Source organism: Lontra canadensis, unplaced genomic scaffold (genome assembly GCF_010015895.1).
Source record: "Lontra canadensis isolate GAN:19392208 unplaced genomic scaffold, GSC_riverotter_1.0 scaffold63, whole genome shotgun sequence".
In the NCBI taxonomy this organism is placed as follows: Eukaryota; Metazoa; Chordata; class Mammalia; order Carnivora; family Mustelidae; genus Lontra; species Lontra canadensis.
Window position 1 is genome coordinate 3,833,878 of NW_022631057.1, and position 20,016 is coordinate 3,853,893.

At 48.7% G+C, this 20,016-nt stretch overlaps 1 protein-coding gene across 5 annotated transcripts; it reads left to right on the forward strand.

Moving 5' to 3' along the window:
* Positions 1-3,491: 3,491 nt before the first annotated feature.
* FCMR (Fc fragment of IgM receptor) lies at positions 3,492-20,011 on the forward strand. 5 transcript variants are annotated; one of them, XM_032878174.1, is made up of 9 exons: positions 3,492-3,675; positions 4,936-5,037; positions 10,485-10,820; positions 11,537-11,668; positions 12,694-12,916; positions 14,840-14,970; positions 15,329-15,484; positions 15,835-15,893; positions 18,156-19,820. In XM_032878174.1, exons 2-9 carry the CDS (start codon positions 5,019-5,021, stop codon positions 18,330-18,332), a joined length of 1,233 nt encoding a protein of 410 aa, XP_032734065.1. In that variant the 5' UTR covers positions 3,492-3,675; positions 4,936-5,018; the 3' UTR covers positions 18,333-19,820. The 5 variants fall into 5 exon arrangements, with proteins under 5 accessions (XP_032734065.1, XP_032734068.1, XP_032734064.1 ...); XM_032878175.1 differs by lacking the exon at positions 3,492-3,675 and adding an exon at positions 4,381-4,398; XM_032878177.1 differs by lacking the exons at positions 4,936-5,037; positions 18,156-19,820 and adding an exon at positions 19,856-20,011.
* Positions 20,012-20,016: the final 5 nt, after the last annotated feature.

Below are 20,016 nucleotides of genomic sequence, written 5' to 3' on the forward strand. Positions count from 1 at the left end.
GGTAAGCCCCTCCTAAGGCTGACAAGGAAATGGGCAGCCAATCCGCGCTCACTAGAGACAACGTCTTTGACTGAATGTGTGGAGGTGATTACTCTAAATTTCAGATTTTTGCTCTTAAGTCACATTAAAATTCATGCAAAATTCTACATATACAGGTTCTAGAATAATACCAGAATACCAGAATACCAATAATACCAGAATAATACTTAGAATAATACCAGAAGTATAGCCATACTCAGCTAAGAAGTCTTACCATTTCTTGTCGCAGAAAGCCATGAGTAGGCTTATAGTAAAAGTTAACCCTCCCAAAGCCCCGTTTCTGTGGACTGGCTCACTCTGGTCCAGGTTGTTGGAAGGTGGAAACTACAGGATGCCTGAGCCAGGTACCTCTACCTGAGTGGGACCCCCACTGAGTCCAGCAGGTTGGGAGATTCTAAGGGTCTGTCTTTGGGGAGAACAGTGTTGGGTCATGACAAGGACCACCTAGGATCTCAGCTTTTGGTCTGGAAAGGCCTAGGAGATGGCTCTTCGGAGACTGGCGACATGGGAGGTCAAAGTGAGATGATGCTATGACAGAGCCCAACCCATGAGGACAACTTCCACCTCAGTGACAAGGGCTGATTGCCATGGCACTTACACTGTACTTCAGGCATTGTGCTAAACCCTCTGTAATGCTCTCCTCAGGCAATCCTCACAGCAACCTGATGAGAATTATCTTTCTTACCCCATCTATAACATAGGGAGGATAATAAAACCCAAGTTTTTATGAGGACTAAGTGAATTTTCTTGAAGACTTAGAACACTTCCTGGTGTACCTGGTATTATTTATTCTATCCACCTGCCTGTCATGAGACTTGCGATTTTTTCCCTGGGCTTCATCTCTCTGGTCAAGCACTGGCCCCAGAGGATGGTAGGCCCTCAGGTCCCTGCATGTCAGTGGGCTTCAGCTTCTTATCCTTTCCCCTGGGAGTGGGAACTCCAGGACACTGCAGCTGCCTGAGAGGCAGAAAGGAGAGAGAAAATACAGTTGAAGAAAACAAGAGAGGGAGAAGAGAATGAAGATAGTAAACTTCTCCCACTTTGAGTTTAGCCAAGGTTCAGCCTTCCCCTGGGGACTCAGTCCCCGAGACCCTGGTGCAACATCTGGAGGTAGAGACGGACAGCCTAGGTTTGGGAGTTTTGATTCCTCAGACCTCCCAACATTCCCTTCCTGCCTGGCAGTCGTGAAACCCCTAATTCTTGCTCTTAAACCCAGTATGATATCTCTAAGGGTTTTATCTGGGCCACACATCTCCAGGCACTGCCTAGCAGGAGGCCGCCATAGTACATCCAACCTGCATCTTCATAGACACACATGTTCACACACGTAGCCTGTTCACACACACACACCATACACTCTGCACACATTTGCACACTCACAGACATATGCCACACTTTCACACATTACGTCACACACATTCACACGTAGTCTGTTCACACACACCACACACTCACACACACACCCACACTCACACATTCACAACTACACACCACAATTCGCACATCACATCACACATGTTCACACATGCAACCTGTTAACACCCACCTTCCACACACCCACACACCCTGCACAAATTCACACACTCACAACCACAACCACACATTCACACATCACACATGTTCACACACACAGCATGTTCACACCCACATATCACTCTCAGACACCCCACACATATTTGCACACTCACAACCACACACACATATGCCACACACACAACACATACATTCACATACTCACAACCATATGCTACACATTCACACATCACATCACACACATTTACACACTCAGTCACGCATCTCATAATCACACCTCACATGCCACACACACATTTTTACGCCACACACACATCATATACTCACACACTAACCTGTCACACATGACACGTTCCCATGCCATTCCTCCCACTGTCCCGCATCGTGTGTATGTCACACACAGTCACACATCACAGTCATAGAGCACTCATCGCTCACATACCACACACCCACATCTACACACTCACAATCACACAGTGCACAAACACTACACATTCACACACACACACACACACAAACCCTCTTAGGCCCACTGTCACACACATGTCACATTCTCTCTCTCCAAGGCAGTCCCAGGCCTTGAGCCCAGTGAATGGCAGAGCCCAAGAGTGGGATAGCTATGAGGAACTGGGAAGAGCCCTCTGAGTAGGGTAGGGTGGAGGCCAACCGGAACCAAGACCTCTGGTGGTCACTCACTGACTAGAGTCCTTAGGCCTGCCCTCTGCCACCTTGGCCCAGTTCGTGGTTGGAGGAAATCAGAACCACAGTAGCTCTGTGCTGGTGGAAACCCACATAGGGGCGTGGAGGGCAGGCTGCCCGCCCACACACCCATTTCCTCTGCACCTGCTCTGGGCCTCCCATGCAAATTCTACCGAGGATGTTTTCTTTTTGTTTTTTGGAGAGCATGTGACAAATCGGGGGTGTGGGGCCAGGGAAGAGCAGTGTGCACAGGACCACTGAGAAGCCTTCCCAGAAAAGAGGTGGGAAGCCTCAGTCCTCCATGGGCTCTAGAAGCTGTAGCACCTGGAGGTGGGGATGTTGCGAAGCCACGTAAAATGTCACCACCAGGAATGAAGCCCTGGGGATACCCTCTTAAGGATCAGTCCCATGCATCTCCACAACAAAATATTCTTCAACCACCTCTATGACCATGGCTCCTGCCGGGCCTCATGAAAGCCCTGTGATATACACAGGGCAGGGACCATCCCTATTTATCAATGAGAAAACTGAGGCCAGATGCTAGTAAGCACCAAGCCAGGACCAGAAGTCACATCTTCTGACTGGAATCCAAGGCTCTGTCTGTGACACCTTGTGACCAAGGGCCTCAGCATTTTGTTCTTCTCCAGCAGTCACTGGACCTCCCCCAATGGTCTGTTGGGGGCTTGAAGGACAGCTCTGCTAGGCTGTGTGACTTTTGGCACTGTCACATCATCTCCTGGCAGTCCCACCTTCATTTTCTAGATAAAGAGATCTAGGCTTAGAGAAAGGGAGTGAATTCCTCAAAACCTATGGTTAGGAGTCCCACATAGTAGGTGCTCAAAATTATTTTTCATATAAGTTCAAGGTCTACAACCAGAATCTTCTGACTTCAGGCTGAAGCTTCTATCCATATGGTCTTCTCCAGGTGGAGAAAATTGGCAATAAGTCTCTTTTGTCCCAAAGGCAGGGATAAAGCAAGTGACTGTGGTTCCAAAATTAACGAACAGACATAAAGCATGAGGACCTCCAAGAGAAAGTCCCCAAGGCAAAGAAATAGCATACCTGAGCATTTCTAGTAGCTTTCAGGAGCTTCCTCGAAGCTCTTTGAACCCTGGTGACCCATTCGCCCCCAACATAACATGTTTTCTTAATTCCTAACTTCCGCTGTGGTTTGCTGGTATTTTCTTTTTTAGTCTAAGACTAGTTAGCAAACAAAACAAGTTGTCATTTCCTCATTTTCAAGCCTTGCTCCTCTGGGGCCAGAAATCTCTTTCAAGCTCCAGATTGTAAAGGTTTCCTGGGTGAGCAGTGGGTCTCTGCTCTGGTCTTCAGGGGCTCTTGGATGGGACCTTGCTCTGGAAGGAGCCATGGACCTCTGGCTTTGGTCACTTTGCTTCCTGCCAGGTAAGTGCCACAGGAAAACACCTCACATATCTTAGGAGGTTCAAATTGGCCACAGGTAGGGGATCTGTGGGCCATCTCTAGCTCTGCTATTCCTGGATGGGTTTAGTTGCAGACCAGTACCTAGGGCAGAATAAGGATGGAGACCATATGAGGGCCTCTTGGGAGGCCCTCCCCACTCTCTGCTAGTGCTCCTCTCTCCACTCCAGACACATCTCCTGTGGGGCTCAGGTGTTGACTCATGAGAGCTGAAGGTGTCACCCCTCCTAGACACATTAGCCTGATAATGGGGGATTTTAAAGCAAATGCCTCCAAATTCCTTTCTTCCTACCACTACATTCTCTTTCTTTGGGTCACTTTCACTGCTCATTTTCAACTTCAACTTTAAATGAAGCCTTCCTGATCCATTCAGTAACCCTGGTCCATTGCCCAAGTTCCATGTATTAATTTACAGCTATCTTCTAGGAACCCCCACTTCAATATCCCACGAAGATCTGAAATGCAACATGCCTAATACCTTACTTCAACTTCCTCATTGGTCCCCAACAAACGAGCCACTCTATCCATCTTAACTATCTCTGATATCAGCTACAGAATGCAGAATAGTTTTTTTGCCACCTCTTCCCATTTATCCCGACCCAGACTTTGACTCAGTCAATCGCCAATTCATGTAGTTTCTGGATTAGTATTACCAGAAGCAGCAGCAGTGGCAGTCTCTATAAAAAGGTAACAGAGGGAATGGGAAGGAGGAGAACACACAGTCATCCCATAACTGTCTTTCCCACTTCTTTCAACCTGACTCGCCCACAGCACCAGATTCTTCTTCCTAATGCTTGACTCTAATTATAGGAGTGCCCTTCCCAGCAACCTTCAATGGTTCCCACTTCCTACAAACTCATCCCTTGTGCTCCCCTTTTACTCTCTGAGCTTACCACAATCCCCTGAACTTCCTAACCTCCAGCCAAAGAGGAGTCCTCCTTGAACATATGCTAGACATTCTTGCCACCATGTTCTTCCTCATGCCATTCCTTCTGCTGGGAACACCCCTCCTCTCAGCTTCACCTTTTATCCTTCCAAGTCTACCTCAACCTTCACTTCCTTTTAATAACACTTTTCAGAACCCATCTTCTGAATCTCCATAACTGACCTCATTCTGTTTTATATTGTGACTTGGCATATATTCACTTCATTTTGTTGATGAAACAGTAAACTCCTGGAGGGTCAACATTATTTTCTTATTCATATTTTCTTCCTTCCTGATAGCTTGAATATGGAAGAAAGTCAAATATTTGTTGAGTTGAAGATTAAAAACCCCTAAAAATCTAAGGAAATGCAACTTTAATGAAATGTCAGACTCTGTACGTGGTAAGCAAAATGTCAGACTCTGTGGGAGATAGTAGGACTTAGGTGAACCAGTTGATGGTTAACTAAACTTAAGCCTGAGAGGAGAGAGGGGTTGGATGGAAGTAGAAGATCTCTAACAGTGAGGGGTACTTAAATTGTACCACTGCAGTCTGTCCCAAGCAATACCACCATTCTAGCTGGGCCAGAGTGATCCCTGCTCTGGATCCAGAACATCTCTCTTTTGTGCCCTTCCCCAAAGGGTGAGGAGTTCACAGACCCAAGGAGATTGTCCACCTCAAGCCCCATTCATGTCCCCTCTTCTAAACCTCAAGTTTCCTGTCCAAATGACTCTGGGCCCACTTTTAATGACTGTGTGAGCCTCTATCCTGGGTCTTCTATCCTAGTATTCTAATTCTATAGAAGAGTCGCCACAGGTGGCCATTCAGAATGAGATGGGTAGAACTAATACATATAAGCTGGGTTATCTGTCATGTCCATACCAGGACCTTTGTGGTATGAACAGGAGCTAGGGATGAGAAAAGAAGGGAGATGGGACAGAGGTTAGGAATGTGGGGAACATTATTCCCAAACAGAAGTGGTTTAGAATGGACATCTAAGGAGCATGTAAATTTGCCAAGATGAGGTATAGAACACACTTTTTTCAACAGTTCATTAGCTTTATTTATAACTTTAAAATACTTAGACATATGATAGCTGGGCCTTTATTTGCACTTCTGTCCCAGGTTGTACAAATGTTGGGGTGGTCCTGGTTCCCAGGAACCAGGTCCAGGTCCCAAGCCATAGGTCATCGTGCCTGGAGCCCTAAATGAATTTCTGTAATAAAGCAAGGCAGTATTACATGTTAGCGGCTTTCAAATCTTTTTTTACCTTGACCCCAAAAATAATAATACATACACTTGATGTTGTGGCTGGGTCCATGCATGTGCACCCACACACACGCACACGCACGCACACACACACACCCTTAAATTTATTCTTGATTTTTTAATATAGTATGGGAATGAGTTTTGGACTTCAGCAGCTGGATAGATGCTGGTATATCTTCTAAAACAGGAAGAGCTTACAAGAAATAGGTTTTGGAAGAGAAATCAAGAATTATTTTTGTTGTTGTTGTTTGTTTTGCCACTGTAAGTTTGAAATACATCTCAGATATTCAAGTAGTTCCAAGTGGAGATACCAGAAAGGTGAGTCTAGGGAAGACAAGCCTGGAGATCAATGTTCTAGAGAAATTTACAGAGAGCTGGCATTACAAGCCGTGGACCTAAATGAGCTTGTGTTGGGGGGAGTAAGGGAAGACCAAGAAAAGAACCGGCCCAAGTTCCAGGCCTTGGGGGAACCCAACACTGAGAGGTAGATAGAGAAGGAGAAGAAAGTAGGGAAATTTAAAAGGAGCAGTCATTCAGAATGTGGTGTCAGGGAAGCCACAAGACATAAGTGTTTCAAAGTAGAAGGGCTCAGTTCCCTCAAAGGCTGCCAAGAGGCAAATAAAACAAAAACACCAAATGTAAGGAAAACTTGGGGAAAAAGAAATTTGGGGAAAAATGGAAACTTTTCCTGAACTTGACCAGCAATTCTGGTGGAATCTTGGAGACAAAATTCTGACAGGTGTGGGTGGAAGAGGAAGTAGGAGGCGTGGAGATGGAGTCCGTGATTATGACGACTCGTCTGAGAAAAAGAACAGAAGAGGGGTAGCAAACAAGTAAACGGAGGGTTTTTTCAGCTCAGACATTATCAGAGCAGGTGTGTAAGCCACAGCAATGCGGGCGGAGAAGAGACCAATGGTACAGGGAGAAGAGAGGGACAGCGGCACTGGAGAAGTTCTAAAGAAAGTGAGCAGGACGGACTTAGGACTGGCTTGTGGGAGGAGGGAGGCACTCCATTCCTCGTGACAGGACAAAGTGCAGACCGCAGGCCTTCACACACATGTTGGGTATGCAGGGATGAGAAACTGTCAGACGTTTCTCATTCTTTTTTAAAAATTCACACTCCATCTGACAAACATAAAAATCTCAGGCCAGCTTCCTTCTTCCAGACATAATTCTGCTGTGACTTGAGTTGACAGGGTTCTCATCACCTGCAAAACCGTGGCTACAGAATCCAAAGTCTACCTCCAGAGCACCACCCCAGCCAAGACCCTGTGGGCATTCACCGTGTTTCTCAGCATGGAAATAATGTGTTTTTCCCCATACTCCAAATACACAAACACACACACACACACACACACAAATATGTACAAATACACACACACACACTTATATCCAATTATATGTTGAGAGGGACTTTTCAAAGCACGTATATCCCTGTCCCCTACCATCACCATGAAAACCAAATCACCAACTTAGAGATCAATGCCGCTGACTGAGGAGTCTCTCTAAAATACCAATATTATGCAGGGTGAGTCCTTAGGCACCTCTTCCACTCCTCCCGTTAGTCCCCAGAATAATTTGGAAATACTATATAGTATTTATATAGTAAATTAAATATAGTAAATTAAATACTATATATAAGCTATATAGTTTGGAATTGCAAAATTCAAGGGCACCTAGGATGCTTATTTTAAAATGCAGGTGCACAGGCCCCGCCGTAGATAAACGTAACCACCGCACTGAAAGGGGGGATCAGGTCATCTGCAGCCCTAGTGAGTTTCTCCAACACGAATCTGATGCACACGGAGCATAAGTTCTATTTTTTAAAAAATATTTTATCTATTTATTAGAAAGAGAGAAAAAGAATAAGCAGGAGATGGGTAAGGGCAGAGGGAGAAGCAGACTCCCGGCTAAGCAGGCAGCCCGACGTAGGACCCCATCCCAGGACCCTGCGATCATGACCCAAACCAAAGTCAGATGCTTAACCAGCTGAGCCATCCAGATGCCCCTGTGCATAAGTTCAAAGCCAGGAGGTTATATCTGTCTTTTCTCTCTTTGGGAAATCTGCTTTACTAAGACTTGTGTGTGGGCTAGGAGCTCCTATGAACTCCACAGAGATCTGGGGTCTGGCCATTTCACATCTCACCGACTCGTGCTCCCTTGGGACCAGAGATCATTGTAGCCAGCAGCTTTTCCTGTGTTTCATCCATTCAGAGTTCTCACAGTAAGGATGCCTTAGTCTGTTCTGGCCGCTTCAATAAAATACCACAGACAGTGCGACTTTAACAATAGATATTTATTTCTCGCAGTCCTGGAAACTAGAAGCCCAAGATCAAGGTGCCGGCAAATATTGTCCATGGTGATGGTCGTCTCCCTGGCTTACAGACAGCCCCCATCTCCTTGGGTATCCATGTGGCCTCTTCTCGTATCCATGGAGGGAATGAGAACACTAATCCCATTACGAGGGCTTCACTAACCTCGTCTAACTCTGATTATTTCCCAAAGGCCCCACCTCCTAGGACCGTCACACTGAAGGTTAGGGCTTCAAACCATTAATTCTAAAGGGACATAAGCATGCAGCCCATAACAGAGGATCTGGGTAAGCCAAGGCTTTACCCGAAGCTCATCCCTGAGCAGAGTGAAGTCACTGGAAGTGTCTGCGTAGGTGGAGGTCCCCCTCTGGTCTATCTTGCCCCTGTCCACACTACAGCATCTTGCTCTTAGGAAAGCAGCATTCACTCCCCTTTCTGGCTGGGTTGGTCCAAAAATACATGTTCACTGGCAGGTGCTGGACCTCACACACAGGTGCGGGCTGTCTGGTCACACAGGGTAATTCCCCCACCCCTTGACTGGGTCTTTGTCTTTTGAATGGGTCACCCTTCCATCGCCATGTTCCAGTCATGAGGCTGCCTCACACACCTCAGTTTCCGGCAGGTTGGAAGCAGGGTTGGATTACTTGTGTGAGGGCCCGGGCAGATATCACGTGTCTGGCTGGCCCCTGTGCTTCTCCCTACCCCGTGGGCACCAGCTACACTCTCAGACTTGAACAGGCTCCTGTAAATAGTCCCCGCCCTGCACCTCGACCCCACTCATACTCCCATGATGGTTTCAACCTCTTCACTGTTATCCACACTCTCTGTCTCTCCAGAACGTCCTCCTCAGCTCTCTCTCTGCTCATCCAGAAACCTCAAGCCCTGCTTCTTTCCTTGACTTCCCTTCTTGCCTTTCCTCGCCTTACTAAACTCATCGGAGCTATTCTTAATGTAGTCGGTGGATGAATTTCCAGGAATTCCTTAACTCCTCTCTGCCCCCACGAACACGCCACGTTCTCTCTGCGACCCTCGCCTCTTTGGGGACCGTACTCACTGCCTGGAAGAGTCTCTCCTCCTCCACACAAGTCCCCTGGCCCCTCCCCCACACACGCACATTCCTATTCCTACTCCTATTCCCTCTTCCCAGAAATATGTGGACATTTATTGGGACCCACTTGGCTGGTAATTAATCATATTTGGACTTAGCTCCTCTCCAGCTGACTCAACGGCATTAGACCTACCTCTCTCAGCCAGAGCATAAGCGCTTTGATTTCAGGGACTCATGAACCGTGATGTATCCCTTCTTGCGTCACCCCGTCCCTGCACGCACAAGGTGCATACGCCTGGGCACATATGCACGCACACTGACACACTCCCTTGTGTTCCACCCGTGTTCCCTGCTTCAGGGAAGGTGCTCATCACTCTCTCAGCCGCCCTTCACACCCAGTCTTCCAGGTCACAATGGAGACATCGCTTCTTCCAGAATCCCTCCCTCATGCTACACCAGCCCTCTGCACGCCCTCACTGTTTCCTTCCTCACAGGGAACGCTGCGTATTTCCGGCATGGGCTTTACCCCGCTGTGCTGGTGCTATAGTGACTGGCCATTTGTATCGCCCACCAAAGGAGTCACTCTGTGCATGGAGGGAGGCCAGCAGCCTTCCTGCCACATGAAAGGCATTTGATAAATGTTCTGTTTTTTCTTTTTTTGTTTTTTTTTTAATGATTTAACAAATGAAACCGAGGGTGAACAATTGTTTTGGCTGAGTCGATCTGAGCAAAACAGAATTAGACAGAAAACCTCCTGCAGCAAAATCGCACTGTGCCTCCCAGCTCCACACGGAAGTCACTGGGGCACTATGGGCTGTGTAGGGTCGCCGTGGGAGAGCCTCTCTCCTTGGAGTAGGGCAGTACTTTGACTATATTCTTAGGGGGTTGGTTTCTGGGAACTTATGGGCTTGGGTTTGAATGAGGTTGAAGGTTATGTTAAGGCTTAGGCTGGGAGAGATCTGCCTGGAAGCCAGGCTTGGGCCAAAGGGACCAGGGCATAGAGCTGGGCTGAGGACATACCCAGGTTAGGGATGAGGCCAGGGCTAGAGATCAGAAGAGGGCTGGGGCTAAGGGCCAGCTGAGGCTTGGGCTGATGATGAGATGGGGCTGGAGCTAGGGATGAGTGCGAGGCTGGGTGGGGGCCTGGTTTGGAAATAGGGTTGGGGTTGGAGTTGTGGTTGGGAACGGGGCTTCCTCTACATTAACTCTCTCTCCCTGCAGTGGCTGGGGCTCTGAAGAGCCTCCCAGAAGTAAAGATGGAGGGAGTGCTGGGTGGATCCATTACCATTGAGTGCCCGCTTCCCCAGGTGCATCTGAGGCTCTACCTGTGCCGGGAAATGGCCAAGACTAGAGGCTGTGCCACCGTGGTGTCCAGCAAGAACTTTGTCAAAGAAGAATACAAGGAACGAGTCACCCTGAAGCCTTATCCAGATAAGAATCTGTTCCTCGTAGAGGTGACAGAGCTGACCAAGAACGATAGTGGGGTCTATGCCTGTGGGACAGGCATGAACACAGACCGAGGCAAGACCCAGCTAGTCACACTGACTGTCTTCAGTGGTAGGTGTCCCAGGCTCAGTGCACCCAGCAAATGTCTTCACCCGCGACGGTCGAGACAGCCACCGGTCCCCCAGACTCTCATGCTATTGCCATGTTAGCCAATCCAAAGATATTGGTATTTGTATAGTTGAAACCTCACAGTCCCCCCAATTTCCTGTCCAAACCATATGAAAGGAACAAGACCAGCACTCTTCTTACAACACTTGCTGTCTGTACTGTATCCATCCTACCCAAGGCCTAAGAGGAGTGGGGGTTTAAGATTGAGGAGGGGCTCTGAGACAGGAAGAAGTTAGAAGTGAAAGGACATAATTGTCCTACACAGTTGCCCCATAAGAAATATCCGGGACAACTATTAAGGAAAAACAGTAATATTTCAAGCAACATTTGTAAGCCAAACTTGGTACTTTATAATCGGATCCTTTCCATATGTCTTCTGACTCCCACCTTCTTCCATTCCTCCACTGACTTCCTAACTCAAATGCAGCCTCGAATCCCAGTGGTGGTTAGTGCAAAAGTTGGCTGAGTGAAGGCGAAAGAGAATTTCTTCTGGGGAAGTCTCCAGTCCGCTTCTTTTTGCGCTCTTCCTGGTGGAGTCTGCCGTCATCCGCTTGCTGCCATCCACCCTGGCTGGGTCAGCTTCAGCTCCTACTGGCATCCCTTCCCCAGGTCTCAGTCTGGTCTTAGAACCCACAGGTGTATTCCCCTTGCCTCCATAGAGTATGAGCCATTCTGGGAAGAGGAGCCAATGCCTGAGCCCCCGCCTTGGCTTCACAGATTTCTACACATGCCGGTGCCCCCTTGGCTCCAGATGCCTGCACGTGACAGTTCTTTTGAATTCGTACCTAAAGGTCAGTTCATCAAAGCTAAGGTGGGAAAGGAGGTGGGAGAGATGATGTGGCATTGTGACAGTGGAAGAGGGGGGATGCATTCAGTTCATCGAATGGTTGGCAGAGTACAGCTGAGTCTCAGATGTGTATTTCCCTGTCTTGGGACAGGGTACCTCCCTAAGATCAGCATCCTATGTCCTTCAAGCCCAACCTAAAGCCTCGTCCACTTGGCACTAATTGCAGGACTTACACATCACCACCAGGTGGCACCACAAGTAATGAAGTCTGTGCTCCATTCACAAAATCTTAGTTCTTTTATGAATGACTTACAGAAGCCAAGACTGGGCAGAACTTTTCCAGCCAGAGGTCCTGATGCCTCCTGTTCCCCATAGGGCCATCTACATTTGCTGGAATACAGTGATTTTAACCATTCCATTTTGCAATAAAAGACTGATGATTATACTAATTATACTATAATTATATACTGATGATTATACTAATGGTATCTTTACATTCCTATATCCTTCTCCTGTTTTAAATGCATTTTGACATGTAATATTTCCACCACATCTTCACATATATCTTGTGAGGTAGATACATTAATTGAACAATTGATACCCTGGAGGACTTTGCTAGGCTCCAAGAGAGATAGTGTAATTGAGTGTACCATATACCCAAGGTTGTGACTGATAGGTGTAGGATGGAGAATAGGCAAGCACACAAATACAGCATAGGGCAGAGTGGGGATGGAACTACAAACAAGATTTTCCCCATGCTCAGAGGAGAGCAAGCTCTTCTGCCTGGGAACTCCAAGAAGGCTTCCTGGAGGAAATGGCATTTTGAAGCAAATATATATAGAAAAATATATAGAATAGCAAATATACTAGGTGTAGAGGACATGCTAAGAAGGCATTTCAGCCATGAGGACTTCAAGTACAGAGTCTAAGTAAAGAGAAGGAGTGCGTTCAGGAAAGAGAGGGTGACCTAATCCTGCTGGAACTAGAGTGTGTATAGGGAAAATTACTTATTTCTGCTATCTCCTGCAGTTCCCACACCAGCTGAAAGGACAGAGGCCCCTCCAGAAAGCCACTCCTCCCCCACCAGCCCAACCTCTCACCACCTTCGAGTTTCCAGAGCGTCTTCAGTAGCAGCTTCCAACCCCCCAACCTTCCTGCCATCTACCAGAGCCTCAGAGACCTCAGCTCCAGAGGGGTTGCTTAAGCCCCAGACAGCCAGCTACAACTACCACACCAGGCTTCACAAGCACAGGTAAGAGGTCTCCACCACCCAGAATGGGCTAGAGGTCAGGCAAAGTAGTCAAGAGGTAGGAGACCCACTGAACTCTTCCCGCAACATCTGCTGACAGAGACCCTTCTTGCCTTTAGGCCCCTTGTGGGCCATACGACCTCTGAGTGGAGCACATTAGCTCATTAGTCCAATGATAAGAATACATTTGGCAATGCCCCGGCAGGAGATCCTGTAGGAAGGAGACCCAAATCTTTTAAGTCGTTCAGTATTCATTCAGATCTGCTTTGATGGGGAACTAAATGAGAAAAAACAAACAAACAAACAAACAAACAAACTAATGATGAAACTATTAACTATTCAATTGATTTCACCTGTTTTCTTTTGCTTTTTTCAGTGTGGCTAGGATATTTAAAATTACATGTGTAATTTTAACGTAGTATTTCTACTGGAGGGCACTGGTCTAAAGGCTGGGGCACACCCAGGAAAGTGCTGCAATGGATCACTAGGGGGCAGCATTAGAGCAGTCTCCAAAGAAAACCTGTAAGAATTGGAATTATTTTTGCCTAAGCAAAGACAAGCATGTTGGTGAGGAAAGGGACCTCCAGCATCATTTGTGTTTTATAGATGAGGAACTGAGGTCATCAGAACTACGTGTTTTCAAATAGAACCAGGACTCCTGATTCCTAGCTCAGTAGTCTCCACCAGCCGGCCAGTGGAGAACTCAAGTCAGTTCAACCATCATTTTCTTTCTTTATTTCCTTTTTTTTTTTTTTTTTTTTTTTAAGATTTATTTATTTGAGAGAGAGAAAGCACAAATGGGAGGGGAAGAAAGAGCGGGAGAGACAATCTCAAGCAGACTCTGTGCTCAGCACTGAGCCGTCTGGGGGCTCACTCTCACAACCCTGAGGTCATGACCTGAGCTGAAACCAAGAGTCAGAAGCTCAACTGACTGCGCTACCCAGGTGTCCCTCAACCAACATTTTCTCAGTTTCTACTATCTGCCAGGCATTGTGCTCTGTCCTGAAAATGTAAGATAGACGAAAACTTGAAATATCCAGGTCTTCTCTTACTAACGCCAGTCTGATTGTAGTAAGTGTTTTAATCCGTTTAAACACAAGAACTGAGGACAGTGAGAAAAAAATAATTCTAGTTTGCCATGGTTGCAGGAGAAAATAGAACTGATGTACTCACCCTTTAAGGAGAGTAAAATTTCAATCTGTAGACAACATGGAGGGAAGACCTTCTAAGCAGAGGGCACCCCATGTGAGAAACATCTTTTCCACTGTTATAAGAAACTTAATTTGCTTAGTATTTGCACTAATTCTGTAAAGAAACTGAGATGCAAACAGTCAGAGGGGAACTGACATTTACTGATTGCTGCTTGGACCAGGTGCTTTCCCTTTATACCTACAATTTTGTTTCATCCTTGAACACTTCCGTGAAATAGGCTTTGCTCTACCTATTTCTCTGGAAATGAGGCTCAGCGAAGTTCGGAGACTGATTCAAGATCACACGGCCAGTAGAAAGCTGAATTTATATCCAAGTTTATATCCAGGTTTCATGACTCCATAGACAGGCTCTTTGAGGGCGGGGTGGGGGTAAGGCTTTTCTTTTTTTTTTTTTTTTTTAAGATTTTATTTATTTATTTGACAGACAGAGAACACAAGTAGGCAGAGAAGCAGGCAGAGAGAGAGAGAGAAGCAGGCTCCGCACTGAGCAGAGAGCCCGATGCGGGGCTCGATTCCAGGACTCTGGGATCATGACCTGAGCCGAAGGCAGAGGCTTTAACCACTGAGCCACCCAGGCGCCCCGGGGAAGGCTTTTCTTAAGAAAGGGTCAAACCTCTGAGCCATTTCCCAAAACGTTGGCTATTTGGGAATGCTGCCTTAAACCTCCCTCCCTCCCAGACCTCTTCCTTCCCTCTCCCTCTCCTTTCTTCCTCAGAGCCTTCCACCAGGACCCCGTGCCTGGGTTGGAAGACCAAGGATTTCACATCCTGGTCCCCACCACCCTGGCCCTCATCCTGGTGGCACTGCTGGGGCTGTTGATGAAAAGGGTCATCCAAAGGAGAAAAGGTGAGCGGCTGGGGGCTCAGTTGGGACGAGGGGAGCTGTGAGAAAGGCCCATTCAGACTCCGCTGGAAGTCCCCCCCCCAACCCCCCCAAGAGAAAACTCAGGAGCTTCAGATGGGCAGCCTGGGGCACGAGAAACGTGGCAGGGGGTCTACGGTCTGGAAAGGGGGATGGGGACGTGGAGGGCGGCCTGGGGCCTTTGGTCTTTCGTGTTGGGCCGGGCTGTGGCTCATACATTCGGAGCATCTCCACCGCAGACCCGGCCAAGCGCCCCGGGGAGGGCAGCCCGTAGTTTCCTGGGACCCGAGTGAGGGGGACGGTGGCTAAGGGCCCCTGACACCTTTCTCCTCTTCCCGGGCAGCCCTCTCCAGGCGAGTCCGCCGAGCGGCCGTGAGGATGCGCGCCCTGGAGGCGTCCCAGCGGCCCCCGACGCAGCGGCCCCGCGCCTCGCAGCCGCCGCGCTCCCAGAACATCTACAGCGCGTGCCCGCGGCGCGCTAGGGCGGCGGACGCTGAGGGTGAGCCGGGGGCCGGGCGCCGCGGGGACAGAGGGCGGGGCCGGGCGGGGCCGGGCGGGGGCCACGCGGAGCGAGGCCCTTGAGCAGCAAGGGGCCGCAGAAATTGCGCGGACGCCAAGGCTACGCCGGAGACCCTCGCCTCCGGGAACGCCCGCGCCTCCGCTCCCGCTGCGCCTCCCCAGGGCTTCCGGCGGTCCGGGGGCGGTCCGGGGGCGGTCCGGGGGCGGTCCGGGGGCGGTCCGGGGGCGGTCCGGGGGCGGTCCGGGGGCGGTCCGGGGGCGGTCCGGGGGCGGTCCGGGGGCGGTCCGGGCCGCGGCCACGCCCTCACCTCCGTCTCCTGGTCTCCTTAGGTGAGGGGGAGGTACCTATCCCAGGCCTCCGAGCGTCGGCGCCCCCTGCCGCTCCTCAGGTAAGCTCTGCCCCGCCCCTGCTTGGCAGCGGCGGCCCGAAGCTGGCCCTAGACCTGGGCTTGGCCCTGGGGGTAGGCGGCTCCCGAAGCTGCCGGTTAACCGGAGGGCACGGCTTTCCCAGCAGCTCCTGGGCCCCTAGTCCGGGAAGAGGTTGTGTCAGTTTCCTCCTTTGAAGGCGTCGGTAGACTGAGAGTCCAACTAACAATCGTGGTAGACTCCGTTACCTGGCCTCTAGCAGTGGGATAAGTTGGGGGTTAGTAGAGGCGAGGGATGGCCGTTCTACACACGAAGAAGGGCTTTCATGTGAAAGAGCTGCGATTTCCAGGAGGTCTTAGGGATTGGAATCTACACAGTTTTACTTCAATATGAGGGAGAACTTTCTAGTAAACTCTGTCGATGAGGGGAGACACTTTGCCCATCACTGGAGGTACTAAGCCTGGCCTAGAGGATGACTTGGCGGACAGATGTCAAGACGCAGACAGGATTCAACCCTTGGCTGAGGAGGAGTCCTCTAGAAATCTATGAATGACCATAGAGAACTCCTGTGTCTGTGGATAGCCATTGGCAGACGGGTAACAAGTTGTCCATTCATTTTTGTTTATCCAAATTAAGAAGAGAAACTATTTTATTCTTTAAAGTAGCCCAGAGTAGTTAAAGACTTCTATTGCCCCAGGAACCAGGAAAAAACTAAGCTTGGTGAATGTCCTAGTTTTAATTGGGGCGTTGACAAAGCTAATGCAACAGACCCTAAACCACAGGGCTCACGAGATGGAAACCTGTTTTCCTTCCAAGTTAAGGCAGGGGACCAGGAAGAGGTGGCCAAAGCCACCAGGTCATCCAGGGACTCAAACAACTTCTGTCTTGTTGCTCCACTATCCTCTGGAGTCTTGTCTGGTCCACCATCAGTGCTCAGTCACAGCCTCATGTCTCCATTCCAGCCCCTAAGAGAAAGCAAAAGGTGTTTCTTTAAGACTATGACCCTGAGGTTTCATGCAGCCCATCCAGTCACATCCCATTGTCCACAGCCTAGTCATGTAGCCACAGCTATCTTCAAGGGAGACTGAGACATGGACTCCCTAACTGGACAATTGTGTGCCTTGCTAAAAAGGTACAGTGACGCCCAGTAACCAGTAACAGCTCTGCCACAGTCACCTCCAGCTTCCTGAACTTGCCCTTACCCACTCCTGCTAGAGAAGGCTCGTAGTAGCATAGGTATGGCCCAGCAGCACCATCTACCGTTACATCAGCCCTTCCTCTTGAACTTCCCCGCTGCCACACACACCCTCACCCGAGCCTGTACTTTGCTCCCATCTTACACTCCCTCCCTGCTTGAAACTCTCATTCCCACTATTAGGGATAAAACTCTTGACCAACCCAGTCCACCACAAGGTGTATATTGTTAATGGCTCAATATTTTAGCTTTCATAGGGAGCGTCTTGATTTTTCAAGCAGAATAAATTAATCTTAGGTGACGGATGGTGACAAGCAGTGGGAGATATATCTTTGAAACACATTGCAGCTCATTCTCTCTCTGCTGACGTTCACAAAGTAGTAGTTGCTTTCCATGACTGAGCACTTCCTGAGTGCCACCATGCGCATGGGCCCGAACTTGCAGTTCTCAGCACTTGTATTTCAATACGTGACTCTCCCTCCTGAAGCCTTTTTGGGTAGATGTTATAATAATTGTGCAGTGTTGGAATCAATGCACAGTGCTGTCCTCCCCCAAACTGACCCATCCTGAAGGCAGATGATCTTGAAGTTTCTTTCCAGGGAAGAGGAGCACCACTGTGCCCAAGCAGCCTACGGCCTTCCTCCTCTTCCCTACCCAGCCCCTTCCTGGAATGTACTGTTATGCCACATCACAGCCCCTCTTAGTCCTTACAGAGGTGCAAGGGATGACTCACCGTGCTTCTGAATAACTCCCTAAGAAGATGCATATTTATTCCACAAGTCACACTGTCTAATCCCAGAGGGGAAACTCCTCTGGCAGCTGAGTCTTCTTCAGACCCACGCTTAGCCAGGTGACTTGAGCCTGAACCCCATTTAAGGTATTTCCTGCCCACATTAGATTTAAGTGGTTTCCAGTTATCTGAGGTGAAACGCCACCCTGAAACTGCCCAAGGCAGAGCCACCTCTGTTTCTTTGCCTTCTAGAAATCAGCAACCATGCACATGCCCCCATTGCCCACTGTGGAAATCTATCTGGAGAGATACTAAAATCACCCCACTCAGATCCAGTGATGCTTGTTTGCTGGTTCCCAGGTATCCGATGCTCTCTGGCTCCATGCCCCGTCTCTGAAGACCAGCTGTGAATACATGAGCCTCTACTACAAGCCTGCTGTCAAAGCGGAGGACACGGATGCTGATGATTATGTCAATATCCCCTGTCTGACTCACCTAGCCAGCTGTCCCTCTGGGCCCAGACCCTGGTGCCAATGAGTCCTGTCTAGCTGCTGGATTCCAATACTTGCTTTGTTTCCAGAGCCCTCGTTACCTCCCATGCCAACCTCGAGTCTCATTCCTGTGTCTCCTGAGAATAGCTCAGTAACCTCTCCCAGCTCTTCTCGCACCCCTCTACAGCCCCCTGTGGTTTTCAAGTGGGCCCTGGGCACACGGAGCATTTGTCCCAGTGCCAACTGCTTCCTCTCCAAGCCGTGGGATTCAAAGAGTATCTTCAATCACAGGGTCTTCGCTGCCCCGGCTCTAGACTCATGGCATCAGGCTGGAGATAGGCATAGGTGTTGCTTCAGGAGACTTTCTCAGGCTTGGGCGTCACACCAGTAGAAGGCTCCTGGACCTCCTAGTGAGGCCATGCCTCAGTCCTGTGAGTTGGTTGATATGATGAAAGGTTGTAAATTTTCAGAGCTTAGGCTTGTTAGTGTCAGTGCTCCTAAATCCTCTATACTGTCTCCCTCCCTTGATGTACATAAGTGCCGTGACCCCACTGTCTCCCCTCTTTTAAAAATAGGATAGCTTGTGTTATCTCTTTATCTTCCTTCCATGGCTTAGCAATGATATTTGTGCACTTTGCATTGGTCTGTTTTGGCCATCCCAAACCATTAACATCTCTCTGCGTTCAGAAATACCGCCTCATCTCTTTGCCAGGTAACTTCTGGCAAGGTAGGGAGGAAAGTGGCTTCTTGGAGGGCCTACCATTCTGCAAAAGCACTTATGTCATGAAGGGAGAGATCGCCCACCTCCTGCATAGACCTTCTTATCTTAAGTCTTCCAGGCAAGGGCATAGGCAGACTGAAGTCAACTGCAAAGTTCAGCCAGAGCTAGGGACTAGAGATCACCCCAGTCTTGCTGTTAGGAAGAAGACCTTTCCTGGAGGCATATCTCTGCCTTACCGACACTTGCCCACACTTAGGAAGAAGAGGCTGTCAGAACAGAGTTTCCTGCTTCTTATTAGCAGGGAGTGGCATCAAAGATTGGACAGTCATGTGATGACGCCATTAGCCGTGTCAGCTTGACAATGGCACCCTTTCCAGCAGCAAGTAAGAATAAGTAGTATAAGAAAGGAGGGCCCCCCAAGGAGAAGGGATGGGGAGAAATGAAATGTTTAGTGAGCCTGCTTCATGCCTGGCCCTTAGCCTGCATTGTATCTTCCATCATTTACATTCCAAACGGATGCCCCTCACCTCCTCCCCATTGCTGTGTTCCTGCAGATCTCATGGCAATATGGTTTCTATGTCCTGAAGTGCAACTTCATATCCCAGCACCCCTCATTGTTCCTCAATCATTCAAAGACAGACAAAAAAATCCGGTTTACTAAGCATTTACTTAGCACTTATCCACTGCCCCCCATGGTGTCAAGCATCATGGAGGATAAAAAAAGAAGCATGGGGCACAGTCCTTGCTGCCAACACAGAACTTACAGTCTGATGAATAAATATGGCATCGATTAAAACACTGATAGAAATTAAATAGAGTTGTAATAAATATAGAAATCTACTTTGTAGATTATTCACAGCATCCAAGAGAACTTTCCATGACTGTCTTTGGGGCCACTTCAAGAAAGAAGTCTTTGAGGATAAGCCTGGCCAAGAATGATATCCATCGTCAAAGGGGTGAAGTGCTCAGAGAACATCACTGGAAGGGATATGACACATTCAAAATGACA

Bases quoted from the DNA above. Each gene is read 5' to 3' on its own strand.
- FCMR (XM_032878173.1), top strand. From the start codon at position 3,639: ATGGACCTCTGGCTTTGGTCACTTTGCTTCCTGCCAG. The intron at 12,917-14,839 runs GTAAGAGGTCTC...TTTCTTCCTCAG, and splicing joins ACCAGGCTTCACAAGCACAG to AGCCTTCCACCAGGACCCCG. The intron at 15,485-15,834 runs GTGAGCCGGGGG...TGGTCTCCTTAG, and splicing joins TAGGGCGGCGGACGCTGAGG to GTGAGGGGGAGGTACCTATC.